The following is a 13624-nucleotide window of genomic DNA, read 5'->3' on the forward strand; positions in this document are numbered from 1 at the left end:
ATCAGTAGTCTGAGGACTAGGGCATGCCTGACCAATTCTTTGTTACTCAGGGGTATTGAGACGTCATTTCAGGAGATTGAAAAGAGTGATTTGATTTCGTTTTTGCACGTACACGTATCATTGCGTACCTTGCCTTCAATATTAAACTATTGCAAGGGTGGGTGTACGCATGGGAGAAACGATGGGTTGAAGGAAGCATGTGTAGAATAAAGCATGGGTGGATGAGGAAAGGATGAATGGGTGAGGGAAACAATGAGGGGGTGAAAGGGTGGATGGGTGAAAGGATTTATGAGTGGGAGAAAGGTCAAAGAATGCAAGCATGTGTGCCAAAAGGTGGATGGATGAGTGAAAACCTGGATGAAAGGGTAGATGCATGAAAGATGGATGAAAGAACACCTATGTCAAAGGGTGGGTGAAGTGATTGGTGGTTGGCTGAAAAGATGCGTGCTAGTGGGATATCGTTGACTATTTGCTGTGTCTTTGCAGAGTAGGTGCTGGTGGGTGCAGCTGTCCCTTGTAAGTGAATTGTATAGTTTTTGAGTATATACAGGGGAGGGGAATTCGTATCGCCCGACGCCTGGGACATCTAGATTCCTTGCAAGGGCAAGAAGTTTTAATGTCTGTTTTGTCCTAAGGACAAGGAGATCATGCACCACAGTAAATCGAGACACCTGACGGAAACAAAGTGCCTTATATAAGAGCCAGTCACATTACACAAGGACGCATTCATATTTTATTGCTGTAGGCACGAGGAGATTAAAAGATTTGTCAGAACTCACAGGATGTTGAACAGACACTGAAAACTAACTTTCGCTCCAAAATCGGCAGCTCTTTGTTCACCCTTCTGATGTCCTGCTTTTGGGCCTCTCAGATACAGGCCCCAGGTTGCGCCCCTCGCTCACTCGCATTTGAGGCATGCAGAGAAATAATTCACGGGCCACTCCCTTCGCACATTGCTTTCCCTCTGCACTTATCTGGTGCCTGTGCTCCCCACTGGCCTCACCTGCAGCCCCTGCTCCGAGCCCCTGGGCGTCTCATGTTTCAACCAGGTCTACATTAAAGCTCCTTACTTTCCCTATGGGCTCTCATGAAGCCTCCTGTCCCGCTGGCTGTTACTTCCATTTTCATGAGCCTCTCACGTCTTATCCGGTGCCTTATCTGGTCTTGCCTGTTGCCAGTGCCTTCTACCTGGAAAACTAGGTGTTCTCGACTTGTCCCTTCATCATCCGGGAATGGAAGGCCGAAAGAAGAAATTACAAGGTGCAAAACATAGTTTGCCTTTGCAGGCAGGTTTGCAAGTAATATATGTACCACAAACTAAAAGCCCTGAGCCTTAAATTCAATTAAATAATGTTACCAAAATCTTGTACCTAAAATTGTCAGGGACTTTATATGCTTTTCTGTGCAGCAAGCATGACTCTAGTGAAGCACTGGGGCGCTAGACTAAGGGTGATCTCTTCTATAGCCAGGACAAAAGTCATCCATTTACAATATCTGCTACGGGATAGGTGACCTCAGGCCCTCACAGGGACTAGAGCTCTAGTCTCACTAAAGACATGCGTGCCCCCAGGCTTCCCGTTAACACATATTTTATCTAATTTCTGGCATGCAAGTCTCTGAAATCTCTTTTTGACCTTGCTGCCCCTGCAAACACTATCAAAATTCTGGTCAAACTACTTGCTCCTATGCTATTTAGAAATGTACAGTTGATTTAGGTAGCGCTTAGTACAAAGGGTTAACCATAATCCAAGCACAACCAATCCTCGAAGATGTGGACAGAAGAACCATGAAAATGTAACATTTGTCCAGGATCACACAATGTGGTTAAGTGGTTGTGATTAAAAGTTGGAGGCTCTGCACCCTCGTATGGCAGCCGATAATTAAGCCACATTTCAATAAGAACCTGGTGCATTTTTTCCTACATAAGGCAGAAATGTACTTCAAATGTACTGGGGGGGGTAAATATTTAAAGCAGCATGTATAGCAGGACAGTGTTTTGATGCACTGCACAGAAAAGTGCTTTTTAAAAATAGACTGAGATGAGAAGGTAATGTGTGTCCAAAGAAATCTGCCTCTACTGCCCGAGATTCTCTTTCTCAGCTACATCTTGCAATGGAGCTGAACATGAAATGCCACCACAGCTTCAAGGCTTTTACTCCCAGGCAGTAAGGAAGGACGTGTTTTTTCTACTGGAATGTAATCACATGCAAAACAAGTGAATACACTAGATGGGAAAGTTCCAGTGTGAAGCTGCTCAAAGCAGAAACAGCTAACTTTGCAATCCTCTCAGGAGAGGCAGTAGGAGCAATTGAATGTGTTCTTATGCTGTGTCAGACAGCATAAATGACAAAAGTACCAACCATAGAACCTCCCTTACTTGCTACGTAACACCCCAAACACCTCGCGCTATGTCTTCAACCCTTTCTTTCTCCTGTTTGCAGTTTAAAAACTCTGTCATTTTTCGAATTCCCTTCCCAACTCCTCTCCTTTCTCTTGTTGTGTCTAAAGTCTCTGCCATTGGTCCAGTTTCCCATTGGGACCCAGTCTAACCCGCATACTGCATTTCTTACCCCATCAAAGTCGCCTTTCTTTTCTTGCTTTTTTATCTAAATCTTTATACATCTCTAGCCAACTTTCGCTCCCTTCCTTGCTCTCAAACTACCAGGGTGAAACCACCATCCCTCCATTTCCCTGCCCTACTGCCCTCCTTTGTCTTTCTGCCCTCTACCATCCATCTAGTTAGTTGTGTTTCTCATCTCCCTTTTCTGTTAAACCCCAAACCATCTCTCTTCTTTAAAAATCAGCATAACACTAGCTTTATTGTATTCCCTCCACTGAAGCCAAAAGTGGTAACTTCTTTAACACCTCTCCCATCCTTAGCTGTGAACTAATGAGCCATCAGTGGTTCCCAATGTAACTGTCTTCCTCTACAACTCCTCCTGCCCACCGTTACATCACTGGCACCCTGTGTAACTCCTCTTTCAGGACATCACTGCTTCCCTCTGAAGCTCACACTGCACACCCCCAATATATCACTGGCTCTCCATGTAACCTCTTGGTCGTCACTGACTCCAATTGTAACACCTTTTCCATCTCAAGAGCCCAAGTAATGTTGATGTGAATGATTGTAGGTGTTGTCACCTCTGTCATACAAGTGCTTCCTTTTAAACTTCTTGTGTACAGAGCACAGGTGCAACACTTGCCTCTGTGGTCTTTATTGACTTGTTCTCCGACTGCTGTCCTGAGGGAGACACCTACAGGTTTGTGAAGTATTAATAAATACTAGGGACATTATCAATTTTTGGAGGCTGAATACTGGTGCAGCCAACTCCATATTAACCTCATGACCACCAAAGTGACGGTCACGTTTACTGTAAGTTAATTTTCATCTTATTTTTCCATTCCTCTTTATTCTTTTGCAAATGTCCTTAAATCTCCACCCTTCCCATCTCCCTGACTTCTTATGTTGTCTTTTTAACACCCAACTATGTCGCTCTTTCTTTAAGTTGCTTTTGATTTTCGACCGTATTCTATAACCTATTATTCCTTCCTGTCTATCTGCAGACTTGTTGGATGGCTTTCTGGGGGGACAAAATGATGGTTGAGCACATCTGGATAGCACAAAGTAAAAACTATTCGGGTCAAACTCCTCTGTGTCTGCACCCAAGCCCTTTCAAACCCCCCCCCCACAATTTGCTAGAGTACTCTCAAGCCTCCTTTTGAAAAGATGGGGAACATTTTGAAAACAAACAAGTTAATTCTTTTGGCTTTTGTCATCAGGCCCCGGAGTTGTTTTTGCTAGATTTGCCCTGCCAATCACCTTTTTTACGTTTCTTCCTGGGTGTCTGCTTATACCACAGTGTAATTTATTTTAAAAAGCAAGTCTTTGGGGTCTCAGATCTTAAAAGCGGACCTGTCTAGATTAACAACACGTCCGAGGACCGATAACACTGCATACATGATCTTTACTAGTAGATCAAGCCAGAATCCACTTTATTGATGGACAAATGTCATGTGCATTTCTCTGAAGTGGGAAGTTCAAGACTTGGAAACAAAAAGTACGCAACCTTGCACTCTCTGCTCCCACAGAGAGTGATCTGCATATTGTGGACCCAAAGGAGCAATATTTTTGTGAAATAGCTTTAGAAAACAATATGTTTGTCAACAATACTCTGTCATACAATCATTATTTGGGGACAGACTGTCTGTTCTGACTGGACAATTACTGTTTCAGCTGGTGCTAACCACTTCTGTTTCTGGCCTACTGAAAGCAGCTCTCAGTTGCCATGAAGCCTAACACCACAGCATTTCTAGTGGTTACATTTCTGTCCTAAGTCTGCTGCAGAAGCATGCCACCATCCAAATGAAATATTGAGGTTTCAATCACTGAGGTCAATCACTGTCACAGTACACACGTACCAGCTTACTTTCACAGGCACACATTTCTGCAGCTTGTACCTCAGTGTCCTAAAACTAAAAATATACATAACAGAAGCAATGATACTTCATTGGTCTCAATATCATCCACTACATAAGTTATTTTAGATAGGCAATCCAGAACATGAACTTTCCTTGTGCCTGTTCTATTTAACTAGCAGATGCCGGGCAGTTAGTCCTTGGCCTCTACTTAAGACCTCTTGTACTTCCAGTATGCAATCTCTTTCAAGACTGCCTAATACTCTAATAATACTTTCTTGGGCTTGTTTAAGATATTATTGACCAGCCAACCAGTATCGCAATCGACTCTCATGCACACCTCAGTAATACTTCTAGAACTATCTGTGTTGGGAATGTTGAGATTTCTACAGCACAGGTCTAAATGTACCTCCACCCCAAATTGGCTGCAGGAGTGGTCATAACAATATCACAGTGTCCAATTTGTACAAGTGAAAAGCTCACATATTTTGATAGATGATTCTTTGATCTATGTGGGCTAAAATCTTAAGAACCATCCCCTAAAAAAGGAAGTTGTCTTCTGCCCTTCTCATGAGAGCTAGGAAAGTCGTGGTTCACTGTGCAGGGCACTCATATATAGAGATTGTTACAGATTATATTTATATCCACCTCTGACTCCTGCCTGGGTTTTAGATACCGGTTTGGTTCTAGCTGATTTGTGACCGTCTTTTATATTCATTGTAAATATCTTGTACCAAAATGTACATCATGTAAATATTTAATATTGATTTAACAGTATAGCGTACACCGGGTAAAGTGTAATTTCTGATTCCTGTATTCTTCCTCGACATTGTTCTACCAAGAGGCAGCTTCAATGCTACAGGCACTAGGATGTCTAAAATGCACTCTCTAAGACCAAACTTACGCTTTTGGGAGTCAGTTTAATTGATTTAGGGAATAGGTAAGACAAGTAGATTTCTTTGCAGGACAAGTAGTTTTCTGCACAATTTTGTCCACTGGACAAGTACATTTTTTAAACAATTCCACACCCCTGATATAGATCTTTTCTTAGTAAGGATAATGGCTAGCCACCGGACTACAGCTCAGCAAGTTGTTGGAATGCTTTTTGATTCTTCCTCTGACCGTGGTCCAGAGACCGACTCTGATTCTGAGGCAGAGGTGAGAGGGGAAGATTCAGGCAGTGAGTTTTCTCACCACATGGCATCATTCGATGATGAAGATACTCTCGGTGCAGATGAAGCTATTCTTGGTGCGGATGAAGTGCCTTTGTTAGAGGACGACATTGATGTGCCAATAGTGCGGCAATAGGCATCTGGGCTGCAGCCTGGGGTTGCAAGACTTCCCGTTGGTATAGTGAGACAAGAGGCATCTGGGCTGCAGCCTGGGGCTGCAAGACTTCCCGTTGTTATAGGGAGTCAAGAGGGAGCTGAGTGGCAGCCTGGGGCTGCAAGGCTTCCCGTTGAAAGTGCTGACCTCTGGGTTGCCCCAGGCATGGTGCAGCCGGCATTGCCAGACTTTACTGGTGTTTCAGGTTGTAGGGTTAACACTGAAAACTTTTTGCCAATTGATTTTTTTCAGTTGTTTATGGATGATGTGTTTTTGGCAGAGATTGTTGAGCAGACTAATTTGTATGCCGAACAGTTTTTGAGGGAGAACAGAGCCAGCCTTAAGCCCCACTCTAGAGCTACCCGGTGTACTCCCACAAATCTGGAAGAGATGAAGAAGTTCTTGGGTTTAACTTTTTTGATGGGCTTGCTAAGGAAGCCATCAACGGCTTCATATTGGTCTACTAGTCCCTTGATGGTAACTGCTATATTTCTGGCAGTCATGAGTCGTGATAGGTATTTGCTTCTGCTTCCGATGATGCATTTTGTCGATAATGGTTTAGCGTTGCCACGAGATCACCCGGATTGTGACCGTCTTTTCAAGATTCGGTCTGTCATTGATCACTTTGTTGATCGATTTTCTGAGATCTATGCTCCAGGGAAAGAAATTGCAGTGGATGAGTCTTTGGTGTTCAAGGGCCGCTTGGTTTTTAGGCAATACATTCCTAGTAAGAGGGCACGCTATGGAATTAAGCTGTATATGCTGTGTGACAGTCAGACTGGATAGGTCTCTAATTTCAGGGTGTACACCGGTAAGAAATCCAGGATTAACCCCCCTGGTTGTCCATCCACTTTTGGAGTGACTGAGAAAATTGTGCAAGAACTTGGTAGAGGATTATTTAACAAAAGACATCATTTATATGTAGATCACTTCTACACTGGTGTGTGGTTGTTCAGGGAATTGGCCAAAGTGGACACTGTTGCTTGTGACACAATCTGCTGTAACCGTAAAGGTTTCCCAAAAGAACTTGTTTGGGAAAAGCTTGTCCGGGTACAGTGCAGTGCATTGCGAGGAGTTTCTAGCTGTGAAGTTTTCAGACAAGAGAGATGTCTACATGTTGACTACCATCCATAATGAAAGCACTGAACCAGTGACTGTTTGGGGTGAGGTTGCTGAAGCGCGCAAACCTGTGTGCATTTTAAACTATAATAGACACATGGGTGGTGTTGACAGAGTAGATCAGAGGTTGGACCCGGCTGCTGCTCTTCGTAAAGCTTACATTTGGTACAAGAAGTTGGTTATCCATCTTTTCCACTTGGCAACCTTTAATACTTTTGTTGTATTCCAGGAATCTTGTCCTGAGTCAAAGATGACTTTTGTAAAGTTTCAGGAGTCTCAGCCTTTCATCCATCTACGGTCGATAAAATGAGTACCATTGAGTTGGGTAACAAGAAACATCTGTTATTCAGCGCCAAGATACCTCTGGGTGAACATGTGCTTTACAAATACACATGTTATGTTATTGTCGTCTTCACTAAGTTAGCATGAGCATGCTGCAGAATGTCCGCTGTTTTGCGCACGTTACTACACAAGTTTATTTTGCAAAGGTCTCTTTTGCCGTTTTCCAATGAGTACTTTGGTCTTATTGGAATACATGAATACGTAGCACACACTTGGAGAGGGACCTTTCCAGGGAGAAGAGTGAGACAGTACCTATGATGCAGATCTACCATCTATAGACTGAGTATGGGGTCTGCAGATAACACCCAGAGATCTTCTAATATATAATCCTACTGGTTCTATGGAAGGGGAGGGAGGGTAGGCTATCCTGTCTTTTCATAATGACAGCTCCTTTCATGATTTATGGACTAATTGCTATGCTGACCGTATTTGCATTATGCATTTTTCTGCTTGTTGTGGCATGTATACTTCATATTAGAGCACGCTAGTTAAAATAAATATTTTAAACATATTTGTGTCTGTCAGATCTTATAGAGGACTAATACAAGAGTGCGAGCCAAAGGGTGTATCCTGCAACTACAATTCCTGAGAGAGTCGGGAGTGTTGTGTTCTGGGGTGTATAATCATTTGTTTCTTTGTGAGTGGCTAGGCGAGCAAATGAGACACTATAGCTAGTGGGTCCTGGTATTATGGGTACTAATGTGGTAGGATGACCCAGTCCCTATGCACTAAGGTCACATAATCCTATGCATTGTTCTGCATTTGTGCAGAATCCCTGCAATAAAACAGCAATATAGGAGGGGAGGCAAGCATGTCTGGATCCCCCCAGAATGATCCAATATATCTGATGTCCCCCATGTGTACAAGCCCTTAAAACAGGCTTAGATCTAAACAGATAAACAATCCCTATCGGGTGAAGGACATTAAAATAAAATAACCAACATTAGTCAAATGCCTTCTCTGCATCTAGAAGTAGCAACCATGGGTGAAGAAAACATTGCTCAAGGATTGAAGGTACTGAACGTCACAAGAAAGCAGCCAACTGGATTCAGAAATACTATTTTGAGCATGAGCAGTAATATCATATTTAGTTTGGCAAATAATTGATTGATAATGCCTATTAACATAACAGACTGGAAGAACGTACAAGTTTAATTAGATTTACCAGGGTTCAATATTGGAATAATGAAGGCTTTCTGTGGAAAGAATGGATCTGCTCCTTTGAGGACAGCATGTATATACCTTCTTGGAATTGCTGACCATGCATTTGTTGACAATTTGTGACATCATGGAATAGGCTCTTTCAGTAAGAGAAGTGGTTAATCCCATCCTTCACATACATGAAACTAATGGACTCATTTACTATTTGTCTTAAGTTGATATCAATCGTTGCCACAGAAACGGTATTATAGTTGAAGCTAAACTATTAAAGAACTATTTTATTAGTTCAAAGAATGTTTGACTCCCACTTGGTGCTTGGTATTTCTCTGGGAACAGTTCCAGCATTCACAACGGAGCAAAGCCATTTTTGTGACTCACATTTTCCAAATCACTTGGCAACGACTTTACGTTCCAAGTATTTGACATTCTTATCTACAGCTGTTCTAAACTCATTAAGCATTAGACAGCCGTGTACATAGTTCCTCAAGGTTAACTAGCATTTGGAGTCTGCTCAGGGGATTGCTATCTATGTAGAACAGCCATGCATTGCAGGATAAGGAGACTTTTAGACCTGGCACCATTGGCGTGGGTCTCCCTTCCAGTTTTTTGCTGTTGCATCTTATGTTTTTGCTGGTTTTAGATGCTTTTGGGCACAGTGCAAGTGCTCCCTATGGTAAATTAATGTATGGATTAGTGACTCCATGATTGGATTGATTGGTTTACTTGTCAGACCCTAGTACAGTGCACTGCATTTGCCCCGGGCTTCTAAATCCAATGCTACTGGTGGGATTGCAGCACTGCTTGTGCCACACACCGGAGCAGCTTGTGAAGTGTGTCTCAGGTCTGCCCTTGCAGAGCCTGTGTGCAGTCTGGTACTGCCATGTTGACTGGCCAAGTGCACCCACTTGCCAGTCTCTAAACCTTCCCTTTTATACATATTAGTCACCCCTATGGTTGGCCCAAGGGCAGGGTGCATTGTAGGTAAAAGGTAGGACATGCCCTGATGTGTGTGGCATGGCCTAATAGTGAACTAAAGCCATTTTCGTTTTTCACTATTGCAAGGCTACCTGGTCCCCACAGGCCAGAATGGGCAGTTAGATTATTACATTTTATAATCCTAACTGACTCCGAGAACTAGGTAGAAATTCGAGTTTAGTATGCCTGAACTCAGAATGATAAAATAGATCTTTTAGTGAAATTGGTTTTAACATTGTGTTTGAAAATACCACTTTTAGAAAATAGGTATTTTCTGCCTCTGCTAAGTTGTGTATTCCTTGTCTGGGTTTGTGAGTGACAGGGGCTGGGGGATTCCAGGAGACCGGGCGAGTCAGCACAGTGCTGAATGGAGAGATCTGCATGCAGATGGGAAGGAGGAGTTGCACCTGGGACCTGAATAGGGCTGTGCCTTCCCTCCACAATGCTGGGTCCACCTCATGTGGTGTGTCTGATGTCCCTGGCCTACACTCTGAAAGGAAGATAAGGAGTCCTGTAAACACAGTGCTCCAGGACTGACCAGAACTGGTTTGGGTCAGGTTCAGACAGTCTCTGTCTTCAGAGACAAAGGATTTTGGTGTATAAATATTGGAACCCAGACCCACGGATTTTAGATCACTTCTGGGAATCAAGACAAACCTTTGCTGAGGAGAAGAACCAGGAATCTGGAGGAGGAGACAACCCCTGTGCTGTGTGTTTGGGGGTTGGCCTGCGGTGGTTGCTTCATTGCCAAATAAAGGAGAAAAGGACTGAGTGTACTTTCTATCAACTTGAAGAAAAATGTCCAAGGGCTTGAACTAGAGCTTGCCTCCTGCCTGAAGTCTCAGGGATACAAGACTTCACTAACCAGCTCCCCCCTGAGTTCCCTTGCTGGGAATTGAAGTGCCTGCTGTTGTGCTGGGCCTTCTGAGACTCTGCGTGTCGCTGGGAGCTGGAAGCGCGATGCAACATCGAGAAGTGTGTCACCGCCGCTGTCATCGCATCTTCGAGAAAGAGAGCCATCGCTGCCTCATCGCACCGGCGAAGCGCGGCGCATCGCCGGAGAAGCGGGACGCTGCCACAGAGGTCATCGTCGCATCACCGGAGTAGCGCGCCGCAGGGCCTGTCGCGGCTCCAAAGATCATTGAGTCGCCACACAGCCGGTCGGACGTGCACGCATCACACCAACATTGTTGAATCGCAACCAAGACTCCATTTTGTCGCATCCCACCGGAGAAGAGTATGACATCGAGGTGCCATCTTGTTGCATCGCACCTGAGAGCAGTAAGAAACCGACGCATCAACTCCCCACACAGTAAGGAAGCGAGCATCAACTCCCCTGCGCAGCAGTAAGGAACAGACGCATCCACTCCCCTGAGTGTAAGGAACCGACGCATCAACTTCCCTGCGACCCTTTTGTTTTCCTTGCGTTATGCATTTAAGGTACATTGAGACTAAACTGTTGCATTTACAACTTGAGAGAACTGAGCTATTTTTTTTAACCTTTTAAAGTCTATTTTCGAGTACAGTATTGTGGTTGTTTGGTCTTGTGTTAAGAAATACTTATTTTTATAATACAACCTGTGTGGTGTCCATCTGTAGTGTTGTCACTGTATTACTGTATGTGTTCACAAATGCTTTACACATTGCCTCTGAGATAAGCCTGCCTGCTCGTTCCAAGCTACCAAGAGGGTGAGCAGGGGTTATTTTAGGAGTGTAGCCCCTTACCCTGACTGGTTGCAAGGGTCCCTATTTGTCACAGGTCCCTACCTATGACAACTAGAGACCCCCAAATCTAACAAAGATCCATTGGATAAGGTGGTTAACAGTATTTTATTTATCATCAAAACAAATTGTGACAGCTCCATACCTGTTGATCCTGCATCAACGTTTGGCATATGTTGGTGCTGAATTCAAGTTGCTTCTTAAGTTGATTGATCTGCTCCTGCCAGTGTTCCTTCTCTTCTACGTATGAGAGCTCAGACACCCACCTATGATTTTCTTGACGTCTCATACTAATATTTTGCTGTTGCCGTGTCTTACTGGAAGGTCGGTAATTGCCATCCGCTGAAAAGGGGCGCGGATTCTTCCACCTTAAAAGTTGTATAAGTGAAAAATCATTTGTAAGTAGTGAGCTTCACTCTGCCCCTCTTTACAGTGCATATCAAAACAATGAAAACGTTTCCGGCAAACTAATAATGGATATTTTTAAATTTGAACTTATATTAAAAGTTTTTTGCATCACTTAAGAAACATCACCTGAAGGCTATGCATCTTTAATAAAATACATTTAGGTTATCTTGAAACATCATGTAGATGATGAAAAAGGTATTGACTTATAATGATAGTTCTCCATCTTAGAAATATGTGCTAAAAAGGAAAAAAAACCTCACTCACATGAATTGATGTTTTTAGTGTTTTTAAACTGTTGCCATTTGGCTACTTCACAATTTTGAGGACTTAAAGAAAAATCTTCTGCAATGGAAAAGGTACTAAAAAGTGCACTTGGGTAAAGAAGTAACGCTCTGGAAAACAATGTGCTATGGAAATTCAACCAGGCTATCCCTCATCCACGTATGCCAACTTTCAAAAGACCCTAAGGTTTCTGTTCCAACAAATATTGGTCAGTGGTTCAGCGCAGGAACCTATGGAGCTGGTTTGGCCATAATGTTACGTTAGGGCTCCCTTCTGCGTATTGTCATCAGATACCTTTTTCTTGCTGTTAAGAGACACCCCACTAGAACACCAAGTACAAAGCAAGCAAGCTTCTCCTGCTTTCCCATTCTCATTGTTGGAGGTTGCTTGCTGTAAATTGTATAGTGTAACCTGTCCCTTTGGTTGGCTCCTACGTCTTGCTCTGCGCCTTTATAGATGCTGGCGATATACCCCCTTATATTTTGACCACTAATTGTTCAATTCTTCACTCAGGAGGGAGCATGTGTGATTAATGCAAGTCTGGCTAGATGGTTACACCTAGCCTCGAATAGAAAACCAACAAAGCCAAAGGGTGCGGCTTTCAGGTGCTAAAACATGCAAACACCATGTATGCATATTTGTGTAGCCATGAGTTGGCACAATACAGCCAGACCTATGGACTTTAGTATTGTGTTTCAAATCTATAAATTGCGCCCAAGTATCACAAAGTTGCTATAAGTGAATTATATCATGGTGCAAACAATAACAGTCACACATTCATAATGAAAAAATATAGGAAATGTTCATTTCAAGTTTATCAATAAGAATGTTGGGAACCCAGTGTTAATAACAGTAGGAATAAAAAAGCTGAAGTAGTAACCAGTCAGGTGCTTTGAAAAGATCAATTAAGTTAACAACTATAGAATTGGTGAGGTAGAGCTGTAGTCACAGTTTCCCCAATAATTGATTGAGTGTTATTATGCAACTTTTTGAAAGGTCTTCATAATCAGCTGTAATGTCAATAAAGCACTTTCAATTTTAGCAAATAGTTCATGGTGAGGGATGCATAATACAACATCCCAAAAAATCTATGAGCCGCCTGGCATATCTAGAATATCAGTTGCACTCACTGGACAGTAAACAGCTTGAAAGATCTCTGCGTGGTATCCAGAAATTTTGCTCCGATACCAGTGCCTAAATGTAAACAAGCTCTGTTATTTTATCTCCAATTCACCCATTAAAGCAGACATCTTTTTAGGTCTCGCCTGTCGATGCGCATGCGCATCGAGCAAGCGAGACTATAGGGGCTCATCGACTCTTTATCTAACTTGCAAGGAATCGTGGCGATTCCTTGCAGTGCCCGTGACTTTTAAGCTCAATGCGCATGTGCATTGAGCTTAAAAGCGCGTGCACAGCCGCCCGCATTCCTCCGACACCTTTGAAGTGAAGCTTAGCTTCACTTCAAAGGCCCGGCTTCTTCACACCCACATGCCGCTCTGCCCCGCTCCGCCCCCTCCCCTGAGTCATCCTGCCTGCCCCTTCCCGCCGTGTCGCATTTCTCCTCCCCCCTCCCCTCTCTTCCCTCCGTCTTGTCTTTTAGGCCGGCTCGCACAACTTAATTTGCTCTTCCCCTGTGCTTCTCTTCATATGGGAATGAAGCCAGGGAGGGAGATGGCTCTCACAGTGTGCATTAATGCGTGGCAGTTTCACCCGGCATGAAGCAGGCGCCTCCTTTCTTTTGTTTTATACGCCGCGGCGTGCTCCTTCAAGCTCCCCTGCCCTTCGCATTGAATCCCCTCTCTTCCCCCACGCTTGGCACACATGCAATCTTTCCCTTAAGGTTGCAACGCTTCTTTAATACACACTTCCCTCT

At 43.5% G+C, this 13624-nt stretch overlaps 1 protein-coding gene across 6 annotated transcripts in view; it reads right to left on the reverse strand.

The window, feature by feature from the left end:
• Nucleotides 1–13624, reverse strand: part of PCM1 (pericentriolar material 1) — a 1361399-nt gene that overhangs the window by 660566 nt on the left and 687209 nt on the right. For all 6 annotated transcript variants that reach the window (XM_078678108.1, XM_078678107.1, XM_078678103.1 and 3 more), the window contains one exon: nt 11207–11429. In XM_078678108.1, coding sequence (XP_078534234.1) covers nt 11207–11429 — 223 coding nt within the window. The remainder of the gene's footprint in view (nt 1–11206; nt 11430–13624) is intronic.

The sequence above is a fragment of the Lissotriton helveticus genome, chromosome 2_2 (genome assembly GCF_964261635.1).
Source record: "Lissotriton helveticus chromosome 2_2, aLisHel1.1, whole genome shotgun sequence".
NCBI lineage: Eukaryota > Metazoa > Chordata > Amphibia > Caudata > Salamandridae > Lissotriton > Lissotriton helveticus.